The 26,900-nt window shown below is 37.4% G+C and overlaps 2 protein-coding genes and 1 pseudogene across 2 annotated transcripts in view; 1 reads left to right on the top strand and 2 right to left on the bottom strand.

Annotated features, from left to right (window-relative positions):
* Window positions 1-7,807, top strand: part of OIT3 (oncoprotein induced transcript 3) — a 31,354-nt gene extending 23,547 nt beyond the window's left edge. Inside the window, exons 8-9 of the mRNA XM_051982173.1 lie at window positions 5,723-5,822; window positions 6,716-7,807. Of these exons, the coding sequence (XP_051838133.1) occupies window positions 5,723-5,822; window positions 6,716-6,886 (271 nt within the window). The 3' untranslated portion in view covers window positions 6,887-7,807. The remainder of the gene's footprint in view (window positions 1-5,722; window positions 5,823-6,715) is intronic.
* Window positions 7,808-13,012: 5,205 nt separating this feature from the next.
* PLA2G12B (phospholipase A2 group XIIB) overlaps window positions 13,013-26,900 on the bottom strand; it is a 36,086-nt gene continuing 22,198 nt past the window's right edge. The window contains 4 exon segments of the mRNA XM_051982172.1: window positions 13,013-13,489; window positions 13,492-13,566; window positions 18,318-18,483; window positions 20,273-20,361. Coding sequence (XP_051838132.1) covers window positions 13,449-13,489; window positions 13,492-13,566; window positions 18,318-18,483; window positions 20,273-20,361 — 371 coding nt within the window. The 3' untranslated portion in view covers window positions 13,013-13,448.
* LOC127552710 (uncharacterized) lies at window positions 16,279-16,397 on the bottom strand (annotated as a pseudogene).

The following is a 26,900-nucleotide window of genomic DNA, read 5'->3' as shown; positions in this document are numbered from 1 at the left end:
CGGAGCTGCCGGGACCCTGTCCTTCTGATTCCACTTCTGTTTCTTGATGGAGGATCTGACCCACAAAGGGAGCTCCCAAAGGTGAGGGAGCTCATCTGCTCTGGCCCAGACCCTCCAAAAGCCCGTCAGTTCTTTCTGACTGAAGCACCTGGTTGTGCGCTCTCATCACCTGTCCTCCATCCCCCGCACCTGGCACCTTGAGTATTCCCCCGCCTATTTAGAAGTGACAACTACAACCTGATGTATTCTTCCGCCTGTGTGCGTGAATGTGTACGTCCATTGGGACTTGCTACATTTCTCTACTGGTTGTGTGGAAACCCTGGGACCTTTATATTCCTACAGGTGTATCTTCCAACTCTGAGTGTGTGCATGGGGGGAACGGGGAGGGAGCAGGTAGGGTATATGTGTGTGTGTATGTATATATATAACTTTATTTTCCTCCTCCTATATGTGGGTTGGATTTCAGATCCACAACCTATTGGTTTGTTCTTCTGCCTGTGTATATGTAGATGGAAGTGTCAAGTCTGTAATATAAAGGAATTAGTCTATGAAGTAGTCCATATGGTGAGACTAAGCATAAATTACTGTTGTCCATGATTATGAATCCACAAAGTGCCGACATAGCAAAGATTGAGTGTATCCTTGTTTTGGAAGGAGCTTAGGTTGTAGTTTTTTTTCCCTTGGAACCGATAATTAAAATTGATTTTATAAGTAGCCCTTTATAAAAGGTCTGATTTGATTGGCTTTGAGCCAGCAGCTGGTGCATATGAGAAAACTGAATTGGAAATCAGATGACCTAGAGTTAAACACCAGTTGGGTTGACCAACTGGCTTCCATTTCCTTATCTGTAAAATAAGAGGGTTGAATTTACTTCATTTCTGTGCTCTCAGTTCCCCTTTCTGTAAAATGAGGTTAGACCAGATGACCTCTGAGGTCACTTCTAGTTCTAACTCTATTCTACTGGGTCATAGCATGAAGGTGACCCTGCATTCTCAAAGGCTGTGCTACTGGAAAGAAGTTCTTAAAAATAAAAGGCTTCATGATCTTGGGTGATGAATACATTAACTGCCAGGTAGCTGAGAAGATAACATGAGGTAATATCTGTAAAGCATTTTGAAAACATTAAAGCATTATATAAATGCTTGTTATTATTATTATCCAACAAAAAGAGTAGCTCATAAACTACTAGAGAGACTAAACCACATAAATGTTAACACTGCCATATAGAAGTTGCATCTAAATGGAAGGTTCCCATAAAAGATGCCATAAGGACTTGGTTTCATCTTGTACCCAAAGGCAAAAAAGAAATATCATTTCATGAGATAGTCATTTACCTCTTCTTTCAGGGTTCATCATCAAACATAAGCAAAAGATAATCACCCCTCATTTCTCGACATCTGTTACACAGGATAAAGAAGCAGAGAAATTACTTGAAGAGCTTGATTTTTGTTGTTGTTGTTTATTCAATTGTTTCAGTCATGTTCGACTCTGTGATCCCATTTGAGGTTTTCTTGGCAAAGACACTGGTGTTGCTTTGCCATTTTCTTCTCTAGCTCGTTTTACAAATAAGGAAACTGAGGCACACAGGAGTAAGATACTTGTCCAGCATCACACAGCTAGTGAATGTCAGAGGACATATTTGAACTCAGGAAGATGAGTTTTCCTGACTCCAAGCCTAGTACTCTATACACTGCACCACATACCTGACAAGATCCTTCAGTATGAATTGATATTTATCTTTAATGCTAAGATAGGAACAGAGGAGGACAATGCAAATATGCTAGAAAATAGGTTTCTGCATTAAGAAATGAAAACAGTCAAGAGCTTATGAATTATTCAAAAGTTTAACATCTTTATATCATAAATGCAGCCTTTAAGAACAAAGTTGAAGGTACTCAACATGTTCACTGAACAAAAAAATAAAATAAAATTGGCTCTATGTTAACAGACAATAAACAACTGGCCACTGACAGTAATCATTTCAGAATTACTTGTGTATAGTCAGTGAATTCATTAGAGCAAAGGTCAAAATACTAAATTAAAGATTAATAATAAGAAGACTATGGTATGCAACTGTTCTTATCTTATCTATTTAAGCAAATTATGACTGAAAAACATGACATGGTTTACAGTAAAGACATCAACTCCAATTATGAGTATTTCTTAGAGAATTTCTATTGATATAAAGTTACTAGTGCAAGGAGACCAAAAGAGCCCTGAAAATCACTTTGCCTGCAAACATTAAATCTCTTTGAAAAGTAGAACATGGCCACCAAGACCAGTAGGAGGGTAGAATTTAAGTAATTTCGGAAACATTATGGAAGAAGCTGGAAGATTAAGAAAGTAGTGTCATGAAACAGCAAAAAGTTTTGGAGAGAAAATAAACCTGTAGCTAATGCATTATGAGACACAACTAATATAGATTCTCCCAAGAGCATTTGCAGAGAATCTAGAATCTAATTTTAAGCATTGTTGTGTGTCATAGACACCTTTAGTAAACTGGAGAAACCTCTGAATACTTTGTTAGAATAATGTTTTTGGATACATAAAATAAAATTTAAAAGGAAACCAACTATATTGAAATACAATTAAAGAAAAAAATGTTGAAAACAGATTCATGAATCCTAAGTTAAGAATTCCTAATAGAATGCAACAAGACATTAAGTGGTTTTGTCAGCATTTTTATATCAAACTATTCTCATGATTAGGAAAATCACTACATCTAAAAAAGTAAAAATGAAATTGGGAAAAACAGCTGGACCTAATCAAATCCACACACAGTAGAGATCCATGCTGGAGTTAACATTTAGGGAATTGATTTTCAAGATACCTCAAAAAAAGAAAGAAGCTTTAAAAATTACTAATGTCATCAATCAATCAAGGGCTTATTAAATGTATTTATTAAATTAAACATTACTGTGTTCCAGGCAATGTGCTAGAAGACTAGGGATAAAAATACAAAGGGTGAAGCAATCCTTACTCTAATCTCTATAATATCTTTTAAAAAATGTTCTATATACATATTGAAAGTATGCTTTGATGAAAGAAACAGGTAAATGATCTGTCATATCTATGTTCACAAAAATGAGAACCATTAAGCATGCAGGATTCTATGTTTATTTCTTTATTTTTAAAATAAATTTTATTATAATTGTTTTACTTAGTTAAAAAAAAAAAGAGCAAATTACAACCTACCAGGCTCTCTTCCAACAAGGTGTCTCCTACTCATATGTTAGTCATACATGATTCATATTTGATGTAACCATAGAGATAACTGTTCAATGATCTTTTATCACTATTAATATATCAATATGTTAAGGATCTGTAATATCAATAGAAATTGAAGCAAAAACCAAGGAGTATTTATACTAACCAAAGGTGTTTGCCACTGTGAAAAAGGCTAATATAGTTTTCTGAATGCTTCCGTTTGTGGATGACATTTTGCTCATTGCATTGAGTCAGCAGAAGACCACCAATTGTGTCTCCTCAGTGAAATCCACAACAACTCAAAAGGCTTAGCAATGGGAAAAAATCAAATGAATGAAAATTACAGATTGCCTAGGAAATGAGATACAGTTGGACAGGCACTTCGTTGAATTGTTTCCTCACTATCTCGATCTTGAACAGGAACAGGAATAGATGGGCAATAAGTTGGGCCCAGAATTGAATAGGAAAAGGAAAGTGGCCTGAATTGCATTTAGGAAAATGTACAGTGCACTTAATTATCCCAAGTTGCTCTCTAATACAAGTTCTGAGACTATTATTAGATTACTTATAAGACTAATATTAACTCCGTGGTGCTCTATGACTATAGATCATGGAACATCAGGATCTTCAAAGAGTCAAAATTGTCATCTCCCATAGTAAACAACAACAAGTTGATGCAAATTATGAATGACAACTTGCATAAGAGAAGTGGCATGAAAGGCATTATCAAAAATATATAGAATGACAAAAAAAGATTTTTCAGTGAAAGCAAGAGAATAACAGATAGATCACTGAAGAATGGACTGGTACAAAATATCAAAAGACTTAGAGAAAAATTTTCCACTGTTGAGTAGATCCTGTCAGGTGTATTTCTGAAAGGGATGAGATTCATACAGGATGAAAAGACAAGGGCATATTATAATCTGAATCACTGGAGGACATGCTCTCATTATTGTGATAGGATCTATCAAATAATTCAAGTATATGTAGCCAAAATAGCATGACCTAATCTCACCAAACCTGTCCACGAGCCAAGATTCCTGAATTTGATTTTGTACTGTGGTTGTGATTGACAGAATGACCTTGACAAATTTATCTGCCTGCCTCAATTTCTCTATCTGAAAAAGTTGCAATAATATTTTCAAGTAAAAAAGTATTTTAAAGTGCTTTGGAACTCTTAAGATGAAAAGGACTGTTAGAATAGTGGGTATTATCTTTTTATCAAAAGATAAACTAAAAGGAATATGACTTTAGGGAAATGAAGAAAAGTAAATAAATGACAGGAAATGCAGAAATTCTTGGTTTCTTAACTCCTCTCCATTTTTTATATAAGATGCTATTAGTAGCACAAGCCAAAGTGGTTAGGTTTTTGGGGCTAATTTTATTGGCTTTTTCCATTGCACCAAAGCATCAGTAAATGGTGAAATACTGAGTAATCCAAAATCATAGGAGACAAGTCCACAGTTATAACAGCATCTATCTCTCCTCCCTACTGCTTCCCCCAAACTGATAAATGGAAACGCATAGGTACAGAATTACCTATAAAAAAGGACATAACTCAGAAAAAGACATTCCCTGTAGAAGAGAGATGGGAGAGAAGATATGAACAGAGCCACCAACTTTTAATGGGAAAAAAGCCCATAAATATGACCTAAAATTTAAACCGAAACAGTGCAAATGCCAGGAAGCCTTTTTTATCCATTTTGATTCTGGGTGTTCTCTTTAAGTTTCAGGGCTATGTCCTTATTATTGGATCATCTCCTGAAGAACTATGATAGAATATAGTTCTGGATTAAATGCAAAAAAAATTTAATAGATTAAATGGAAAGAGGTATTAGCAGTTTCTAAGTAAGCCCCTATCCCAAGAATACCGGGTATATTATCAGGAGGAGTTTCACAGACAATGATGATGATGGAATTCTTTTTATCCAAGACTGGTATAAAAAACTCCATCTACCAGGGTAGGTCAACATAGTTTATATTATAACTGCATAATTTATATTCTCAGAGCATGGTCTGAGATATTAAGGGTCTTCACCAGAAGTTTCCTCTGTCCATGCAATCACAGTCCCAGACCCTATCCTTCCTGCCCTCCCAATAAAAGTAAGTCAGTCCATCTATTTATCACTTTAATATTTACAAAGAGAAGCGATGGATCCTTTGGACCAGATTTCCCATCATTTAATATGGAAAAAGGGAGTGTACGCGGTTCATCAGCACAAGGTCTTAGTTAAATCTTCTGCTGCTGATGAAACTTTCTAATATATTAACTCAATAAAAAATATTTCTGCCCAAGAGTGATGAGGTCGGCAAAATCAGAGCCAGGCTTCCATCTGGGGATGCCATCAAGGGACTGAATTTAGTTTTTCCTTCATTCTTGAAAAGTTTGAAAAGAACTCAGTCTTCTCTGTCCAGTTTCTTTCCTTTTTAGGGATCAAAATGGGTTGGGCTGGGCCATTTTTCCACCTCTGTGAAAGTGATTAGGTCTTTAAACTGTGCCCTTTTCTCATTTTAGCTGCGTGTCAGATGACTCAGTAAAGCAGTATACGTCCCGAGATCACCTCACAAAGCACTTTCAAGTTCCCGTCTTCAAATTTGTGGGCAAAGACCATCAAGTGAGTTGTGCATTCAATAATATGACTTCTCAGGTCCAAGATCTCCTAAGAACATTGTTTTTTCTTTTAGTTTTCTATTTTCTAGAGGTAGAAAATTGGTCTTCTTTGGGAGTAATGGCTACCTTGAGTACCTTTCCATTCTGAAATATATCAATAATACACGTTATATAAACATATATATATACATATATATGTTTATATAACCAACAAAAATATACAGCTGATCTTTATATCTTGATGATTGGCCAGTACTTATTATTGCAGGGGTCCTCAAACTACAGCCCGCTGCCAGATGCAGCAGCTGAGGACGATTATCCCCCTCACCCAGGGCTGTGGAGTTTCTTTATTTAAAGGCCCACAAAACCAAATTTTTGTTTTTACTATAGTCCCACCCTCCAACAGTCTGAGGGACAGTGAACTGGCCTCCTATTTAAAAAGTTTGAGGACCCCGATAGAGAAATGCTGACTAACAAGTACAATAGAATCCCCAGATCTGCTTTCCCCCAGATTCCCCATTTGCAGAATGAATATTTTTAAAAGACATAAATAAGGTCTGTGAAGAAATATAAAGTATTTTTGTTGTGAGGTATGACATGATTGGGCCACGAAGAGGTACCATAGTGCAATGGGCTGGGGCTAGAGTTGAGAAGATCCCTCATCCTGAGTTCAAATCTAGCCTTACATACTTACCAGCTGTGTGACCCTTAACTCCGTTTGCCTCAATTTCCCCATCTGTAAAATGAGCTGGAGAAGAAAATGGCAAACTCCTCCAGTGTCTTTGCCAAGAAAATCCCAAAAGGGGTCATGAAGACAGGGACATGATTGAAATGCTGGAACAATGTGGTTATTTGAGAATGTCTGATTTCAGTCCCTCTGACCTTTTTTCCTCGCAGGTGGTGTTTTTACATTGCCGAGTCCTGGTCTGCGGGGTGCTTGATGAGCAGTCCCGCTGTGCCCAGGGTTGCAACCGGCGGATGCGACGTGAAGCAATTAAGGAGCAGGGAGCCCACTTGCAGAACCACATACTGACCAGCGGCCCCATCATTATCGACAGGGAGGACTAGCAGCAAATCTGCTCCATATCTCTGGCTCTGGGCTTCTCCATGATTCATAACTTCCCCACCATAAAGCCTTCTAAAGAAACTGAATCAGCGTTCAAGAAAGCTCGGTGTTCAATGACACATTATTTTCTGTCATCTTACGGTTGTGGAAGATACTCTTGGCATCTTATCTTTTCTGGGTTATAGCTGGTTGATAAGATTCAAAACGTCACCAAAAGGCATGGTTTATCATAGGGGACCTGGTGCTTTTGTTATTGAAGGGAGGATCATCTATTCAAAAGACCTCCCTATTTCTCCCACAATGCACTCCCTTTTTTTGTGGTTTTATTCCTTTTCTTCAAAATCTCAAATAATTCTAAGCATTAGTACAGTCAGAAGTAAGGAACTAGTTATCAGGAGACTTGAGTCTAGATTTTAGGGTCATTTAGACAACCTAAGAGACTTTTGTTCCTAAGGAAAAAAAACAAGAATTTGACAATCATAGAGGTGGAGAGCTGGCTTACAATTTTTTAAAAAGCCAAGGGCCAGTGGTAATGGAAACATAAATATAAGAAGCCAGAGTCACATTTCAAGCTTAAATCAAAGAAATGCTGGAGGAAAAAAGTGTTATGAAATTATGTATTAAAATGCAAGAGTTCAAGGTCTTTAAATATGTAAATTGTCATTGCACCCTAACATTTCCAATAGATATTCAAGGTCATTACAGGGGAAAGAGGTGCTTACAAACATGTTTAATAAAGGAGACTATTAAGTTTTCTCTGACATGGCATTTTTGTGTTTTCTTCCCCTCCCCCCTTTTTAAAATTTTGCTCTTTGTCATTTGTTCTCTTATTTTTTATTGTTTTTCTCTTTTAAAAAGTTTGAGGGGATTGTCTCATTGGCCATAGTCATAATCCATTTAATAAATGCTTGTTAATTGATAAATTGGAGGTTGTGATTACTGGCATATAATATAACCATAACTGAACAAGGTAAAAAAGCTGTTCTCATCTTGCTTCCTCTGCTAATCTTGATTCACCCACCATAATTGTCCCCTAGCTGCATTACCAGGGTCAATGTCATACTGTCTCCCTTCCCTGCCCTCCACCTTGTACTGCCAACATCTATAGGAACAATAGGCGCTCTCTCTGGGATAGACAGCTCCCTCCTGGAACATATATCAACAGTCAGACTGTCTTTTGTGTGTGGAACGATGTTGAATTTGTCTCCCCCATTTCCCCAATCCAGTTATGGCTAAGGCTATATATGATTAAAAGACCCCTTCCTTATATGTCCTCGCTTCAAATCCTGAATCTGCTACTTATTGATTATGGGACCTCAGGTAAATCACCTAACCGGTCTGGGTTTGTTTCATAGGTTAAAAAAAATAAAGCTAAGATAAAATAAAAAATCACTAATATTCTCTCTAACCCTAAATCTGATGGTCTAAAATAATGATGTATTAAAAAAAAAAACTTGAGACATTTTTAATCTATAGCTTTTAAAATAATTTTTAAAAATTTTGAGTTCCATACTTCAACAATGATACTGTATGAGGATGTATTCTGATAGAAGTGGATTTCTTTGACAAAGAGATCTAACTCAGTTTCAATTGATCAATGATGGACAGAAGCAGCTACACCCAAAGAAAGAACACTGGGAAATGAACGTAAACTGTTTGCATTTTGGTTTTTCTTCCCGGGTTATTTTTACCTTCTGAATCCAATTCTCCCTGTGCAACAAGAGAACTGCTTGGTTCTGCACACATATATTGTATCTAGGATATACTGTGACATATTTAACATGTATAGGACTGCTTGCCATCTGGGGGAGGGGGTAGAGGGAGGGAGGGGAAAAATCGGAACAGAAACGAGTGCAAGGGATAATGTAAAAAAAAAATTACCCTGGCATGGGTTCTGTCAATAAAAAGTTATTTTAAAAAATTTTTAAAAAAAGTATTTTCAAAAAAAAAATTGAGTTCCAAAATTCTCTCCCTCTCTCCTTCCCTCCCCCACTCTTTGAGAAGGCAAAACATATGATACCCATTATGTATATGAAGTAATGTAAAATATATATCCACATTAGTCATGTTGCAACAAAAGAACAAGAAAAATAAGATAGTGGGGGAGGAAACTCTTTTTAAATGTTTCAATCTGCACTCAGAACTTTTCAGTTCTCTCTCTGGAGGTGGCTAACATTTTTTATTATGAGTCCTTTGGAATTGTTATGGATCATTACGTTGATCAGAATAGCTAAGTATTTCATTCATCATTACATTATGATCATTACAACATTGCCATTATTATATGCAGTGTTCTGGTTCTGCTCACTCCACTTTGCACCAGTTCAGGTAAGTCCAGATTTCTCTGAAACCATTCTGCTCATCATTCTTATAGTACCATAGTATTTCATCACAATTACATACCACGATTTGTTCAGACGTGCCTAACTGGTGTACATCCCCACAGTTTCCAATTCTTTGTCACTATAAAAAAAAACTGCAATAAATATTTTTGTACTAATAGGTTCTTTTCCTTTTTTTTTGGAATACAGAATTGATAGTGGTATTGTATGCCAAAGAGTGTACACAGTGTTATAATCCTTTGAGCATAATTCCAAATTATTCTTCAGAATGTTAGGACTAATTTACAACTCCACCAACAGAATATTAGTGTGTCTATTTTTCCATATCTCCTCCAGTCTTTGTTTTCCTTTCTATTATTTTAACCATATGCTAGTTGTAAAGTGGTATCTCAGAGCTGCTTTAATTTGCATTTCTCTAATTAGTAGTGATTTGGAGCTTTTTGTCCATGTGACTATCAATAGCTTTGATTTTTTCTTCTGAAAACTTTCATAGGACATGAATTGTCCTATGATCATTTACCTATTGGAGAATGGCTCTTATTTTTACTAACTTAGCTCAGTTTCCTATATATTCAAGAGATGAGACCTTTATCAGAGAAACTTACTGTAAATTTTTTTTCCCAGTTTACTGCTTTCCTTCTAATTTTGGCTACTTTGGTTTTGTTTGTGCTAAACCTATTAAATTTCACATAATTCTCTTTATTTCTTTATTGGTCATAATCTCTTCCTTTAACCACGACAGGTAATTTTTCCCATTCTCCTCTAATTTGTTTATGATGTCACCCTTTATGTCTAAATAATATGTCCATTTCTTTTCAACAGCGACGTGATACAGGCCAATTCCAATGATCTTGTGATGAAGAGAGCCATCTGCATTCAGAGGGAGGTCTGTGGGAACTGAGTGAGGATCACAACATAGTATCTTCATCTTTTTATTGTTTGCTTGCATTTTGTTTTCTCATTTTTCCCCTTTTTGATCTGATTTTTCTGGTGCAACATGATGAATGTGGAAATACATATAGAAGAATTGCACATATTTAACATATTGGATTACTTGCCATCCAGGAGAGGGAATGAGAGGAAGGAAAAGAAAAAAATTTTGGAACACAAGGTTTTGCAAAGATGAATGTTGAAAATTATCTATGCATATGTTTTAAAAGTAAAGAACTTTAATAAAAAAATTTTTAAAATAAATAAATAATGTGTCCACTTTGAGTTTATCTTGGTATTTTGTGTGAAATGCTACTATAGGCTTAATTTCTGCCAAATTGCTTTCCAGCTTTCCCAAAAGTTTTATTAAATAGTAAGTTCTTGCTCCCAAAGCTTGGATCTTTTCATTTGTCAAACAGTAAATTACTATGTTTATTTCTGCATTTTTGTCTAATCTATTTCACTCATCCACCATTCCATTTCTTAACTAATATTAGATTGTCTTAATGATTACTGTTTTGTAGTATAGTTTGAAATTTAGTACTGCTAGGCCATCTTTTTTCACTTTATTTTTTCACTGATGCTCTTGATATTCTTGATCTTTTTTCCTTCCAGATGGATTTGTTACTATTTTTTCTAACTCTATAAAATAATTATTTGGCAATTTGGTTGGTATGGCGATGAATAAGTAAATCAGTTTAAGTAGAATTGTCACTTCCTATTGGCCTATCTATGAACAATCAATATTTCTATAGTTGTTTGGATCCTTCTTTATTTGTGTGAAAAAATGTTTTTTTAATTGTGTTCACATAGTTCCTGTGTATGTCTTGGCAGAAGAATTCCACGATTTTTATATTGTTATTTTAAATGGAATTTTTCTCAATGATACACTTTTAAAAGAAGAGCAGTGGCCTGAATTATAACTAAAAAACATAACAGGCTGCCTTTTTGGATAGCCAAAAAAAGATAGACTAACAAATCATTCTAGAAATCATCTGCTTTTAAGATAAGGAATTAAACTTGGTTTAATTATATTATGGCCCTTAAGTTTTGAAGATCAGACTCATGACTTTCTCCCTATCTTATTAAAAAAGGACAACGATAAGTACTGTCTTTAGGGAAATCAGCAAGATGAATAAAAGGAAAGAGAGATTTTCCATTATGCAAGGGAGGATGGAAAAGGGGCATTAGAGGGCAAAACTTGAGTAAAGGAAAAATATTACATTCCAACTCAATTCGGTTCAACAAACATTTATTAAGCCCTTACTTGCATGCAAGGCACTGTGCTCAGCACTGAGAACACAAAGACAAAATTTAAAAGTCCCTGACCTCAAGGGGCTTATATTCCACATTCCCAGGATATTCTCCTCTAGACTGATGAGTATTCTCTTCTAGATATCTATATTTGTCAAGAAAATGATTCCCTACTACTAGAGGATCACAGATAACACAGAGAAGGATAAACTGATTTCTAATCCTAAAATAGAGAATTAAGCTCAAGCATTGTAGTTTCTTGAGGGCAGTAACAATATCCATATTTCATTGTTTTCTCCAGAACAGTGGTGTCAAGCTCAAATAAAATAGTAGGCCACTAATTTATCCATAAGGATTTTTATGGGCTATGTGTTGACTTAGTTTTAAAATGAAATATTATCGACATTTTATTTTATTTTTATTTTGTTAAATATTTCCTTTTGACATTATATTAATATTATTGAAAATTACATTAATTTTGTCTCTTTAATAAATATTACACAGGTTTGGGTAACATTTGAGAGAGTTATGGTTGTCATGGTTTGTTTAATCCCTAGCCCTAGAGTTACCTCAGTGCCTTGTTTATAGTAGATAATATGCAATAAATGAATGAAACTTTATAAATGAAGAAATTAAGAAGATAGACCCTCACATAGAAACTGGCTCCCAGTAAATCCATCATTCAAAATGCCTTTAAAAGGCACCTTTAGTGAGCTATCTCTGGGAACTACAAAGAAGCAAAAGGTACCAGGAAGAAACAAAGAATATCAGGGGATATGAAACTATACATTAAAGCTACAACAACAACTAACATTTATATCGAGTTTACTACGTGCCATCATTTGCAATTATTATCTCATTTGATCTTTACAACAAACCTGGGAAATGAGTGCCATTACTATTCTCATTTTCCAGATGAAGAAACTGAGGCAAGCAGAGTTTAAGTGACTTCCCCTTACAACTAGTAAGTCTGAGGCTAGAATTTGAACTCAGATTTTCCCAGCTCTAAGCCCCACTGAACCGTCTAGCTTGTCCTACCAAAAAACCTAGAAATCATCTGTTCCATCTTTCTCCTTCTTTTATAGGACAAGATTCAAGTTAAATTGTTGATCAGTTATTCTGGTCATCTTCATGACCCTATTTTTCTTGGCAAAGATACTGGTTGTTTGTTTTCTTATCCAGCTCATTTTACAAAACTGAGGCAAGCAAAATTAAGTGACTTGTCCATAGTCACTCAACTAGTAAGGGTCTGAGACCAGGTTTGAACTGAGGAAGAAGAGTTTCTGATTCCAGGGCTGACATTCTATCGCTGCCCTATTTAGATTTTCCCAAAAACCAAACAGGAGGACATGGTCCTGGCCACGATTTCAAGCAGGATTTTTGTATCCAAATCCAGTTGCTCTTTCTGCTACCTCAGGGAAATAACTCCCTCTGAAATATTTGACCAAAATGGAGGAAATGCATCCAGATCTAGCCACATCCTTCTCTTCCTCAGCTCGGTGCAGATGATAGTGAATGGCAGTCAAACTTACCCAGTAGTTTTCACAGCCTTTCTGAGTAAGACACTAGAATCAGCTAAATGGTGATGACTCAAAGCAGCTCTTTTTAAAATTTTTAAAAAGTTCACTTTATTGTGTCTAGCAAGGGATGACGAACACACGGACTGATGGAAAGCCATTGCCCCCCTTGTGAGAGTTAAGATTTGCCCAAAGTTCACATGTAAAGATGAGTATCAACTCCAGAACTCCCAGAGTTAGTGTTGTATTTTCTCTGTGTGAAAATTTTCCCAGGCAGGTGAATCCCCAGGACTTGCAGTAGAATCTCCCTCCTGCTCCCTGGCAGACAGGTCTCCCCAAAAGTCATGACTCCCTTTTCAGGCTGTAATTTCCTGCTCTCCCTCTCTTACTCGGTGGTGACTAGGCTAGTATAGGGAAGGATGGAAGTAGCTGATGAAGTATCTCGCGATTTTACTGTCTCCTCTGAGGGGGGCCCAGGCAGGTGGGGTCTCTCTGGAGGGCAGGGGGAAGCCAGTGCTTAATCATAACTCTTCCTTCTCCTCTTCAGCGCAGATGCAGGCTGCCTCTGACTGTTCATGAATGGCCGGCAGCCCAAGGTCCATACGGTATTGAATATCGTGTCGGCCAGAGAATCACAAGCTACACAAAACAAGGAGAGAAAAAGTAGGATGAGATGTCAGTCTGCAGCGTGGAGTAATTGCTAGGAGACAACATCATTTAAGGGATGGTGTGATGCCCACCAGAAATTTGGTCCAATGCCAACCTCCATGGTGAAAAAGTCACTTGGCCGGCACTTATCAGCCCCTAGGTCAAGACATCTCCCTCTTAATGTCACTGGTCTTCTTCAAGAAAGAAGGAACAACAATAAACACCCACTAGATGCCAACCACTTGTAAGAACGGGGGGCAAAAAGATAAAAGAGTCCCTCTCTCAATAAGTTCACAGTCTAATGGGAGGGCAACATGGCAACAATTCTGTACAAATAAGGTACAGGCGAGATAAATTGGGGATAATCAGCAAGGAGAAAGAACTAGCATTAAGGAGGGTGGCAAAGGTTCCTTGCAGAAGCTGGGACTTTAGCTGAGACCAAAGGAAACCAGGGATACCAGGGGGCAAGAACAAGGAGGGAGAGAAAACAGAGGCAAACCATTCAAATTTGGGATCCCTTATGTGAATTTTGCAAAGAAACCAGAGTCAAACTACCACCCCAAGAAATAGTCATCAAATAGCCATGGGGGCTCAGAACCACAGACTCTCTGAGGTAGGAGGAACCCCAGAGACTATTTAGTCCAACCCACCTGAGCCAGATTCCCCTGTATATTTTACTTGAAAAAGAGTCTTTTAGGCTGGGAGTAGGTGGTGGGTATAGGTGACAATTTCAAGTTTAATCTGCAACATTAATATTTCTGCTCTCATTTTCTTAAGTCTAGACAATCGACAAGCTCTGACTTGTAGTGTTTCTCTATTTCTGAGGTTTAAGTGCTCACACTGGATATTTAACAACAGACATAGAGCTGATTGTCTGGAAGATCTTCCCTCGGAGCCAATTCTGCCTTGCTGCCCCTTCCACACAGAACAAACTTAATCTTTCCTCTACTCCACAGCCCGTCAGGTACTTGGAGGTAGCAGCTATCCTGGTCCCTCTAAGCGTTATCTCTTTCTTCACTGACAAGGCCTTGGATGACATGGCCCCAGTGTCTATCAGTATCCTGTATCCTTCTTTGGGAATCTATATTTTTATACACGGAGGATGTTCATGGTCTCTATTTGTACATAGTTAGCATATTGTTCCTCTCTACCCCATTAGACTGTACCCTTTGAGAGCAAGAGACTCCAGTAGGAGCTCAATAAATGGTGGATGGTTGAGTTTTCACCATTTGGTTTGGTATTGTACCAAAATTCTGATAGGAATCATGCTGTCCCTTAAATTCCACTGGATGTGGTCTGACATGAGTGGGATATGGCAGGAGCACCACTTCTTAGGACCCTAAATTTAGGGCTGAACAGTTCCCTGGGGGTCATCAAATCCAAACCCCTCATTTATAAATGTGGCTCACACAATCTTTTTAAATGTCAGAAACAAAATTTAAACCCAGGTCCTGACTCTAAGTACAGTGTCCTATTCACCATGCCAGACTGACCCTTCAATCCCCAAACACTAGGCTTCTCTTAAATGCAGTTTTAAAGAGAATTTGCTAATTTCTTCTAGTTTTACTTAGCCCCGTGCCTCACACATGGTAGGTGCTTAATAAATGCGTATCCCTTGACTCCAGCTCCACAGAAGGTGCTTAATACATGTTTTATCCCTTGTCTCCTGCTCCAAACCTTCCCCCTCACAATAGTCCCTTGAGCAGTAATTTCACCTACAGCAAACAATTCCCTTCTAAAATATCTCCCCTGTGAAGCATCTTAATAATTTATAGTTCATTCACAGTCTAGTTTGTACTTCCCAGTGGAGAGACAGAGGGGAGAGAGCAGGTCCAGAACTGTCCTATTTATCTTTAATTTTTCCTCTTTGAGTCGTGAGTGCAAGATAGATAAGCCAATTACTTGGGGGCAGAAAATGTCTTGACCTGGTGTGGGGTTAGGAGCCAATACTTTCTCATCAGCCGCTGAAATTATTAGGCTAGACACAGATAAACAGATACATACTCCTTTCCCCGAGGCCTATTTTTTGTCTAGATTAACAGTTCATGCCTTTAGACTGTTACAAATTTATTTTGAGGGCTGAGGGCTGATTATATTCTAAGCATAGACCTATGAGCAAGCCCTAAGTTACTTTCAGATATTCCCTTTCCCTGTGAAATGAGTCCAATTGCTTGACTTGTCTAGGCTTGTAATTTTACTATATATATAAAATTTGCTATATATATATATTTAACAACTGACAGTAAATCTTTGGCTTCAGAAGCCCCAGGAATAAAAAATAAAAACTTCTAGGAGGCACAAGACAAATTTCCCCAGAGAAATGAGTGTGAACCACTACACAGAATTCCCAATCCCTCTATTTTTGCCTACCTGCATTTTTATTTCCTTTACAGGTTAGTTGTACATTATTTCAAAGTCCAATTCTTCTTGTGCAGCAAAACAACTATATGGACATGTATACATGTATTGTATTTAACATATACTTTAGCATATTTAACATGTATTGGTCTACCTGCCATCTGGGAGAGGGGATGGGGGAAAGGAGGGGAAAAATTGGAACAAAAAGTTTTGCAATTGTCAATGCTGAAAAATTACCCATGCATATAACTTGTAAATAAAAAGCTATAATAAAAAAAAGATTTGGAAAAAAAGAAAAATTTCCCCAGAAATGGAACAGCAATGAAAGGAACTTTTTTTTTTTAAAACCTACAGCACCGGGTATTCCCAGGTGGTCTCCCATCCAAGTACTAACCAGGCCCAATCCTGCTTAGCTTCCAATATCAGACAAGATGGGGTTTGTTCAGAGTGATATGGCCATAGACAAGAACTTTTTTTAAAGTTTTATTTCCTTTATTTTAAGCTCCAAGTTCTTTCCTTCCCTTCTCCCTTTTCCCATCCATTGAGAAGACAAGAAAAACAAGACCTATTACAAAATTACAATTTCCACATTAACCACTGTCAAAAAATAGAAAAAGAAAGACAGAGAAAAAAAATATACTTTAATCTGTACGCTGTGTTCAATTTCTCTGTCAGGAGATGGGCAGCATGTTTCATGTTGAGTCATTTGGAATTATGGTTGGCTATTTGTTCATCAGAGTTCCTAAATCTTTCAAAGTGAATTTTCATTACAATTTGCTATTTCTATATAAATTGGTCTCCTCTTTTTGCTCACTTCATTCTGTATCAGTTCATGCAAATCTTCCTCTTCATCATTTCTTATTGTATTATAGCATAGCATTACATTCAGTCATTACCCTAATTGATAGACATCCTATAACTAATTTCTTTTCACCAAGTATGAATATGAAAGGCTCTTCCACAGAAGACCATGAGCAGATTTTTCAGTCTCTAATAAGAATAAAAGAGGGAATAAGTACTTCTAAAAGAGAATTTATACATATATATTGAATACGTATACATTACATACACATGTATATTACATATACACATTATATACATATGTTTAAGAGAGAATTTATATATGCATATATATGTATGTGTGTGTCTGTATATATATTTGAACAGCAAAATGCTTCATCAACAGGAGTTTTAAAAGTATCATGGGTAACCCAGACTTTGTTCCAACACAATAGATAACATGTAAATAGAGGAAAGTGTCTTCCTTGCAGCAGCACCATCTCTGAATCTCTCCTCAAAGAATCTCTCTTAACTGTACTATGGGGCACAATTAATCTTTCTCCTGATCCCCTTTCTCCCACCCCCTAAGGGAACAAGGTCAGCCTCTCCCTTCTCCTGGAGCCCAAAGGAAGACTATCCTTTAGACTGAGCCTCCCCATCATAGCCCCACAATTCTTTCCCAACTTTTGTTTGACCCAGGTAACAATAATCCTGGTTACAACCCCGATGACCAAAGTTGGATGTAGAATGGATTCATCCCAGTTTTACTCAGAGGAGCTGGATAATCATAGAATCATAGAAATAAGGCAAATCGCAAGATCACCCCCAAAAAATCCTGTGGGGTATACAAGAGTCTTGCAGAAGGATTCGCTATCAGTAAAAAGCTATTCCTGAATTTATTCCTTTTTTGAAGGTAAGAGATCACTGAAAATATCATACTATGAGGAAAGGGACCTCTGCTTCAGTCTAAGGAGCAGGCTTCCCAGAGGCTTCAAAGCCAAGTCTCAGAGTGGGTAAGGGGCATGAAAATTAGCACTCAAAAAAAAAATTTATTCTTTCTTTTTTTAAAAAGATAGTTTAATTTCTCTTCAGTGAGTTAAATGGGATCGCTCCCATTAGATATTTGTATGATGACATGGACAATGTTGGCCTTAGAGTTAGAAATATTTGACTTTAAATCCCACCTCAGAAACTTACTAGCTGTGTGATCCTGGGCAAATTATTTAACATCTCTCAGCCTAGTTTCCACATCTGTAATATGGATTGTTGTGAGGATTAAGTGAAATAACATACAAAATGTTTTGTAAATCTTAAAAAATGTCATCTAATAGTATTAATAATAGCTTAATTAACAAGTTAATTAATAATGTCACTAATGGGTTAATAATAATAAATTGATATTAATAATAGGTTGATAATAATAGGGCACAAGGAGTTTCCTGAGATACTCTCTAGAGTCGTGTCCCTCCTTCCTTGCAGTGACCACAATTTCCCGGGTGTTCCACAGAGCTGTCCCCGCTGCACCCAGTGGTAAAAGGGGGCTCGGCACTACCCCAAGCGAGGGCGGGAGCCCCTGCCTGAGGAGGGAGGGGGCTCTCTATTACCTGCCACCTTGGAGACGAAGCCCAGGCTGCGCTTGAGATCGGAGCAGATGGAGTGGAGACACCAGCGGAACTTGGCGTCGCAGCGGTATTTGTTGGCGCCGCATGTGTCGTAGCAGGAATCCAGCTGGTTGCAGCACTTGGTCATGGCTGGGATCCCCAAGTCCATCTGAGAGAGAAGAATAGAAAACGGGTCTTACATTCAGAGCCCCGGGGGTTAAGGGTCAAGGCATTGTTATTCCCCTAAATTCCTGATGAGTGACATCTTGACCCAAGTCAGTCACTTCTGAGACTAAAGGAATATATTCCTTTAGATCCAGGTAGAAATCTCACTGTGCCCAAGGTAGCACCATATGGAGACCCCATAGTCTGGACTCAGAAAGAACTGAGTTCAAATCCAGACTCAGACACTTACTAGCTGGAGAAGGAAATTGCAAACAGCTCCAGCATCCTTAGCCAAAAATACGTCAAATGGAGCCACCAAGGATCAGACACAATTGAAAGGACTCATGGGACAATGGGCAGATGGGGATCCTGAGGGTCCTGGATTTTGCTACTGATATATTATGTGATCCTGAGAAACTAATTTCCCCTATCTTTGGTTGATGTGTCCAAATCATTTATTGAATTATAAATGTTCCTGTATAAAGCACCATATTAGGTGCTATAGGATGGAGAGCTATGGAAGTATCCTCTTGCCCTCAAGGAGATTATAATATCACATGTGGGGGAAAAGAATACATTTATCAAGTAAACTTTAGACAGGAACAAATCTTTTTTTTAATTTAATTTTATTTAATAATAACTTTATATTGACAGAACCCATGCCAGGGCAATTTTTTACAACATTATCCCTTGCACTCGCTTATGTTTTGATTTTTCCCCTCCCTCCCTCCACCCCCTCCCCAAGATGGCAAGCAGTCCTATATATGTTAGATATGTTGCAGTATATCCTAGATACAATATATGAGGAACAAATCTTTATAGCACAAAATGCAACATCAAACATGGGGAGAAAGGGAGTCACACATTGGGTGACGGGACCAGGATCCAAAAAGATTTCAACAGGTTAGAATGTTGAATCAGCTTAAAGCAAGATGAAATTTAGCAGTGATGGACATAGTCTTCAATCTGATTTGAAAAAAAAATCACCTTTATAAGGATACGAGAGGAGATGTGGTTATACAGTATTTGGGAAGAAAAACAATGTGCCTTTTAGAAAATTACAAGGTGAGTCAGCAGTGTACAAAGGCAGCCAAAACACCTTATGAATTCTGGGGTCTGTAGTCATTGCCTCCAGGGCTAGGGAGGTGATAGAAATTCCTTGGGATAGAGTATTATGTTCAGTTCTAGGCAACATGTTTTTAGGAAGGACTATGACGTAATGAGTGGAAGGACTTAGAGACATTTAACATCAAGAAATCAAGAATTGGGGGAGCTTCAAGACAAGGGACAATAGTTTTCTTCAATAATCGGCTGGATCATCCTGTGGAAAATGGACTAGATTTATTCTGTCTGGCAGATGGGATAGAAATAGGAGCAGGTTTGATGCCAAATAAACTGAATTAGTGCAATAGACTGACAGTGGGATGCCCTATCATTGGCAGTCGTCAATGGAAGGATCAGTGCCCACATGAGTATGTTGTAGGGGGCAGGAGTTGGACTAGACAGATGCTGAGGTCTTTTCTGTGATTCCCTGAGTGAAAACCATTAGGTCTGAGTGGGGGGAGATAATTCTTTGTCACTGAACAAGGACTTTATCTAAAAAGGGCAGCTCTCTCTGAGGAAGGACAAAGTAAGTCACCTACTTCAAAAATGGCTTTTTTCCTACAAAAAAGTGATTCTGATTTTAATAGTAAGCATTTTCCCATGATCTTCCCCCAAAAGGTTCTATGTGATTCATCCTTTTGATTAGTAAAATCATGCCAGGTAGTAAATAAAGTGTTAACAGTACATACACTGTCTGGTACCTTGAGACCCAGGAAGTAAGAGCTGCAGCCGTTGGGCTCCTGTGGCTTATAGCCAGGCCGTGGCATTGGTGCCTTCCCTGCCAGAAAAGAGACCAAAGAAAATCAGATATAAAACCTTTCTTTAGCAGTGTATTAGGTCAGAGCATTCATCAAACAATGATAGGAACCAACATGATTTTGTATATTTTATTTTATTTTAATGTTTGGTAATGACATAGACTTTGCATTATAATCATTTCTTGAAACCATCCCTACTCTGAATTCTTGCTTATAGAAATAAATAAAAATCACTTAACCAAAACCTATAACAACCATATCTTACAGTGTACATAATGTTCTGAACCCATAGTCCACCACCTCTCTACTAAGAGGAAAGAAATGTGTTCTCAGCATGTGTTCTATAACACTGGCCATTACATTTAATTTAAATTCTGATGTCCACTTATATTAATGTAGTCATAGTGTATATTTTCCTGGCTCTGCCTTCCTCACTCCATGTTGGTTTATACAAGGCTTCCCACATTTTTATAAATGTCTCTGATTTGCCATTTCATACAGAGCAATAGCATCAATTATAGTTAGATGTATAGTATATAGATAAAGAACTTATTAAGTACTTATTAAACAAGAAAGAATGCCACATTCAAAGTAAGGGTACTTGGAATGACAATTCTGCTATTCCTGTGTGACCTTGGAAAATTCATTTAACTTATTTGGACCTCAGTCTTCTCATCTGTAAAATGAGAGAGTTGGACTAGATTCCTGCTAACTTCCTGTCCAGCTCTAAAAATGTGACCCTATTAGTTTCTAATGCGATATACATGAACCACAACCCTTAGATATCTCTGCACCAGAAAAGAGAAGTGCAGGTAGTCCTTAAACTTAGAGCTAAAATCTCAGAATGTGAACATGTGCCCAAGGCACATCAGTCACCTTCTTTCTACCTTCATGGATCTTAAATCTCTTTAAATCTCTTTTTTTTCTTTTTAATCCCTCAACCTCATTATTTTAAGGTTTTTTAATCTATCTTCCTTCCCTCAGCCTCTCTCTACACTAATAAGGTTTTTCTTTTTTTTCCTCAATAGTATTTCATTTTTTTCTTCTTTTTTTTCCTCACTTGTATTTCATTCCCCCAAATATATGTAAAAATAGTTTTGAACTTTCAATTTTTGTAGAACTTTGTGTTGCAATTTTTTCTTTTCCTCTCTTACCTCCTCCTTCCCCAAGTCAGCAAGCAATCTAATATAGGTTAAATATGTGCAATCTGCTTAAACCTATTTCTATATTTGTCATGTTGTACAAGAAAAATCAAACTAAATGGGAAAAGACATGAAAAAGAAAAAAAACAAACAAAAAGGTGAAAATACTATGCTTCAATTCACATTCAATTTTCATTGTTTCTCTCTTGATGAGGATGGCATTTTCCATCCCAAGTCTATTGGAATTACCTTGAATCACCACAATGCATTCTTCTTACAGCTTTTTCTTCCTATTGTGTTTGTTTGACTATGTCACCCCCAAAACTGTCAGTGACTTTTCATCATTACAAAACAAAATATATTCTTAACTTGGTAGTTAAGGCCATACACAATCAATTTTCCACCTCCCTTTCTGTTCTTCTCTCATGTAATTTCTCTCCATGCTCTTTACATTCCTTGGACAGCTCACCATTTCCCATTCTTATCCTTTCCCTTCCATCTTCATTCATGTTCATGACATCCCTGAAGTAGTCTTTCAATCATTTTCAGACACATCTTCCATCCCTTTAGATCTAACTCTGGGGAATCTCCTCCATGAAGCTTTCTTTGACTCTACCCTGAACTCCCACTCCCCCAGCTGTAAGTTGTCCCTTCCTCTCTCTTGAAATGTTTCCTGCCATTTTGGTCAGAAGTTTCTCATGAGTTTGAAACTTCTTGTAGGTATCATAATAGCAGTAGATGGAAAACTCCTTGAAAACAAGGACTAGGTCAGAGATTTACAACTGGAAGGAACCTTCAAATTCACTTAGCTTAACCTTTTTCATTTTAAATTAAAAGTTTTGTTGATGCTTTTTGTTTTTACATCACAAACATTTGTGGGTATCCCAGTTCCCCCTCCACACAAGTAAGTCTTCCATTGTAATAAAGAAAAAACTGAAGTTGTAGTCCATATTGCATACTCATAATCCCCCACCTCTCTAAAGAAAATTAAAAGAGGTATTTTTAATCTCTTCACTAAATTGGCTCTCATATTTTCTAAAAGAGGCAAATGAATCCCATAAAAGAGAAATAGCTGACCCAAGAAGTCAACAACCATGGCAGGATTCCGTTTGGTAAGCCTTCAAGAGCTATGTAAATGTGAATCATTTGATGATCCATAAATCCATGGCTGGTTAATGGCCAAACCAAGACTGAAGTCAAGCATCTCAGAATCTTTGTCCCACTACCAGGCAACACCATTCTGAAGAACAAAGGAAGCGGTTCTTCATTGGACACTTGGCTTTGGGTCTTGAAATGGATTATTTGTGTGCTCAAGAACCTTTCCTCCAAGATTTGAAAGCTAGAAGACAGTTGTACATTATTAGGAAACTGCTGGAAGAGTTCTGACTTGTCAAAAAAAGGCAGAAAAGCTGCTGGCTATGGTCTAGACGAGGGCTTCTTAAACTTTTTCCATTTGCAATCCCTTTTCCCCCAAGAAATTTTTGTGACTCCAGGAATATAAGTATATGAAAAGATATACAAATCAAACATTTACTGATAATAAATTACAATTTTGCAACCCCCACATTCAGTCACAAAACCCATATGGTATTGTGACCCCAAGTTTAAAAAACTGGGATCTAGACCAAGTATTCTAGATCTAGTTCTCAATAGGATTGTAGCAAACACATTTAGATCAAGATAAAATAAGATGGAATTGCAACAAGTCTGTAAGTATATAGGCTTTGGCCTGGAGAGACTTACATGAACTGATGCTGAGTGAAATGAGCAGGACCAGGAGATCATTATGTACTTCAACAACAATACTATATGATGATCAATTCTGATGGACGTGGCCATCCTCAGCAATTCCAATAGAGCAGTAATGAACTGAACCGGCTACACCCAGCGAAAGAACTCTGGGAGATGACTATGAACCATACATAGAATTCCCCATCCCTCTATTTTTGTCTGCCTGAATTTTTGATTTCCTTCACTGGCTAATTGTACACTATTTCAGAGTCTGATTCTTTTTGTATGCAAAATAATGGTTTGGTCATGTATACTTATTTTGTATTTAATTTATACTTTAATATATTTAACATGTATTGGTCATCCTGCCAAATAAGGGAGGGGGTGGAGGGAAGGAGGAGAAAAATTGGAACAAAAGGTTTGGCAACTGTCAATGCTGTAAAATTACCCATGCATATAACTTGTAAATAAAAAGCTATAATAAAAAAGGCAAAAAAAGTATATAGGCTTTGAGCAAGACAGTTCTGATTTTTCTGAGAATTTATATAACTTTTTGGTAGCTTTTTTCCCTTGACTTTCATTGCAGTATTGATTAGCCATGCTATAATAGAAGTGTTGGATTTGGAGTGAGAAATCTCTGTTCAAGTTCTACCTATAACACTTAAAAGCATAGGTTTAGAAGTCAAAGGGACCTTGGAGATCATCTAGTCCAGTCCCTTATTCTAAGTATGAAGACTCACTCAAAAGGGGGACTCACACAATTGGTATCTCTAAATATAGTATTCATTTAGGTGAGATTAAATCCTATAAAAAAATCAATTCACTTGATGACTCTAGATTAAGCTTGGGCAAAATTCCTTCCAGGACTATAATATGACTTCACATCTACTTCATATGTTTGTTGTGAGCTCAGAGGTGATCACATCTGTAAATTTTCAAGCCCTGTATAAACTTCAGATCTTATTATTAAGACAAATGTGCAAAGCTTACTTAGGTTTAATGTGGGCCTCAAGCCCTAACCATTCCTGATGCCAATCAACATTTTCTGCCATGATTTACAAGAACACAATGAGTTTTGGGAAATGAATAGAAGCTACCAAAAAAAAATAAATGAGTAAAATCTGTAGATTTTAAGTAGACACCGAAAGGCCATTCATTTGTATTTGCTTTTTTTATTGGTATTTTTTTCTGCAAATTTGGAAGAATGCAACATTGTTCTCTCAGAGTCATTACAAAATATTTGCTTTGTACTTTTAAAAAAATCTGATAAGGGTAAAAGATTTATTCACTCTATTGATTTCTTTGGGCCTTTTCATCCCCAGAAGAAAGGTCATCTGTGTCTTACATAGAATTTTCATAGAACTGAGAATTGAAAGAATTGTTTTATTGCTGCTGCTGTTGTTGTTTTAAAGAATATTTGCTCTATAGTCAAGACGATCTGGGTTTGCAGTCACTTTCATCCAACTGGACCTGATTCAGGCAAGTTACCTAATTTCCCTAACCTTTGGGTTTCCACCCCAAAATGGGTCTAACTCCTGTCCCACAAAAGTATTGAAAGGAAAGTTCTGTGTAAATGTTATTATGCCATAGAAATGTGAATTATTATGGGAACTCCATGCAATTTTCTACTTTCTAATGAGAATGGTTTCAAAATATTTTTGCATTTTCCCAGATATATCTCTCTTTTCCATACCCCATCATTTTGTGCTTATCTTGTATAAAATCTATTTTTATTTATGTGTGAACATATTGTATATTCTAAACTGCCTCTCTTTCTTTCTTTCTTTTTTTTTTGCTGAGGCAGTTAAGTGACTTACTCAAGGTCACATAGCCAGGATGTATTAAGTGTCTGAGGTCAAATTTGCCCCAACTGTCTCACTTTCATATTTGCATCCCCAGCAACAAATGCCTGTCACATAGTAAGTTTTTTAATAAGCGCATGTTGAATCACTGATAATGGCACAAAGTGGGAATCATGAGAAGGGGTTTCAGGTTCTTCCTTGTTTTCTGCAGACTTAATTTTGAGATATCTGTTAATTTTCTCAGAGGTAGAGGGAATAGGAATTTCTCCCTTACAGGAAGCTTGATTGGTATTCAAGGGTCATGTGTAAGGCCAGCAAGGATCAATGCTTCAGGAAAAGGCACCCTAGGATAGTCGAGAAAGGAATTGATTTGGGATCCAATAACCCTGTGTTCAAGTCCCACCTTTGCCATTTGCTCCCTAGGTGACTCTAGGTAGATGCTCATTCAGAGGGATTTGCACTGGAGTGCATCTCAGAGCATAAGATGAGTTGCTCTGGCTACTTCAGGCACTGTCTCAGGGCTGACGGGCTCTGATGCTGAGGAATGAAGAAGCAATCCTTTTATTGATCCCTTGGTCCCATGATGGCAGCAAAGGGGCTTATATCAAGACTGGCCAATGAGCCTGAAGGAGTACCCTGCTCAGTGGACCTTAAAGGAAGGGGCTGGCCCTCTTCTCATAGGTCAAGATCAGAACTGCTCAAGCTTCTCCAGCAGCAGCAGAGAAATACCATTCGATCACGACAGTCAGCCCATGTGCTGACCCACAGTGAATTGGAAATTACAATTTCTGCTTCAATTAACACCGATCAGAGGGTCCTGTATTTCCTAGAGGCAATAGGGTGCCACAGAAGCTTATTAATCAGATAAAAGATGTGGTCAGTGGTATTCTGGGAATATCCCCACATATGTAAGTATATTTCATCCAAGGTCCTGGTCTTGCTGGGAAGGTTCATTAGGGATCCCACAAACAGAGAGTTTCTTCTTATGATCCTAATGTGTTAAGTGGTCTCTTGGTCAAATTTATTTTGAGTCCTGTCCTCACCATTCTATTCAGTTCTGTTGAAATGCACCAAGTAGCCCTGAAAACAAATGAGTAGAGAAGGGGGCTGCGAGGTGGATAGTCTGGATGGTGGATAGAGCGTTGAGGCTGGAATCAAGAAAACTCAAGTTCAAATCTAGCCTGAAACTTATTAGGTGTGGGATCCTGAATAAATGACTTAATCCTGTTTGTCTCTGTTCTTTAACTGTAATATAGCTGAAGAAGGAAATGATATTCCAGTATCTTTGCCAAGAAAACCCCCAAACGGGGTCCCTGAGAGTTGAATATGACTGAAATGATTAAGCAACCATAAAGAGAGGGGACAGCTCACCATTACTATATCATCTGGGTTTGGTTTATGGCATTCAAGTAGGGCACTTGTCTTTCCCACTCTAATTATCTGCCGTACTATGCATTGATATAATTCATGCAGCATAATAAGGAGCCATTAAGGTTTCTACCAATTCTACCAAAAAAAGAAATATTGCCACTTTATTACATCAGGTTTTATGTCACTGTTTTTATGGATCTATGAGCATTTCAAGATATGCTTTTCTTTACCTGTGAGGGTTGATATTTTTCCAAACCTCCCCTTCTCTTCTTTTGAAACCCTTTGATATCATCTCATCCTTTCCCCACTCCCTTCCAATCAAAGAGATGGCCCAAAAGGTGGCCCTTCTCCTCCCAAGGCCAATAGCTCTCTACATACACTCGAATCCATCCCTGCCCCTCTCCTCCAGCAGATTGCATCCCTCCTCCCAAATCTTTAACCTTTCCTGTCTAGTTATTCCTTCCCTACTGTCTTCAAGCATTTATCTCCACTATCAATTAAAAAAATTCACTA

The sequence above is a fragment of the Antechinus flavipes genome, chromosome 2, assembly GCF_016432865.1.
Source record: "Antechinus flavipes isolate AdamAnt ecotype Samford, QLD, Australia chromosome 2, AdamAnt_v2, whole genome shotgun sequence".
NCBI classification, from domain to species: domain Eukaryota; kingdom Metazoa; phylum Chordata; class Mammalia; order Dasyuromorphia; family Dasyuridae; genus Antechinus; species Antechinus flavipes.
The sequence above is the reverse complement of the archived record's forward strand: the minus strand, read 5'-3'. Positions and strand labels throughout refer to the sequence as shown.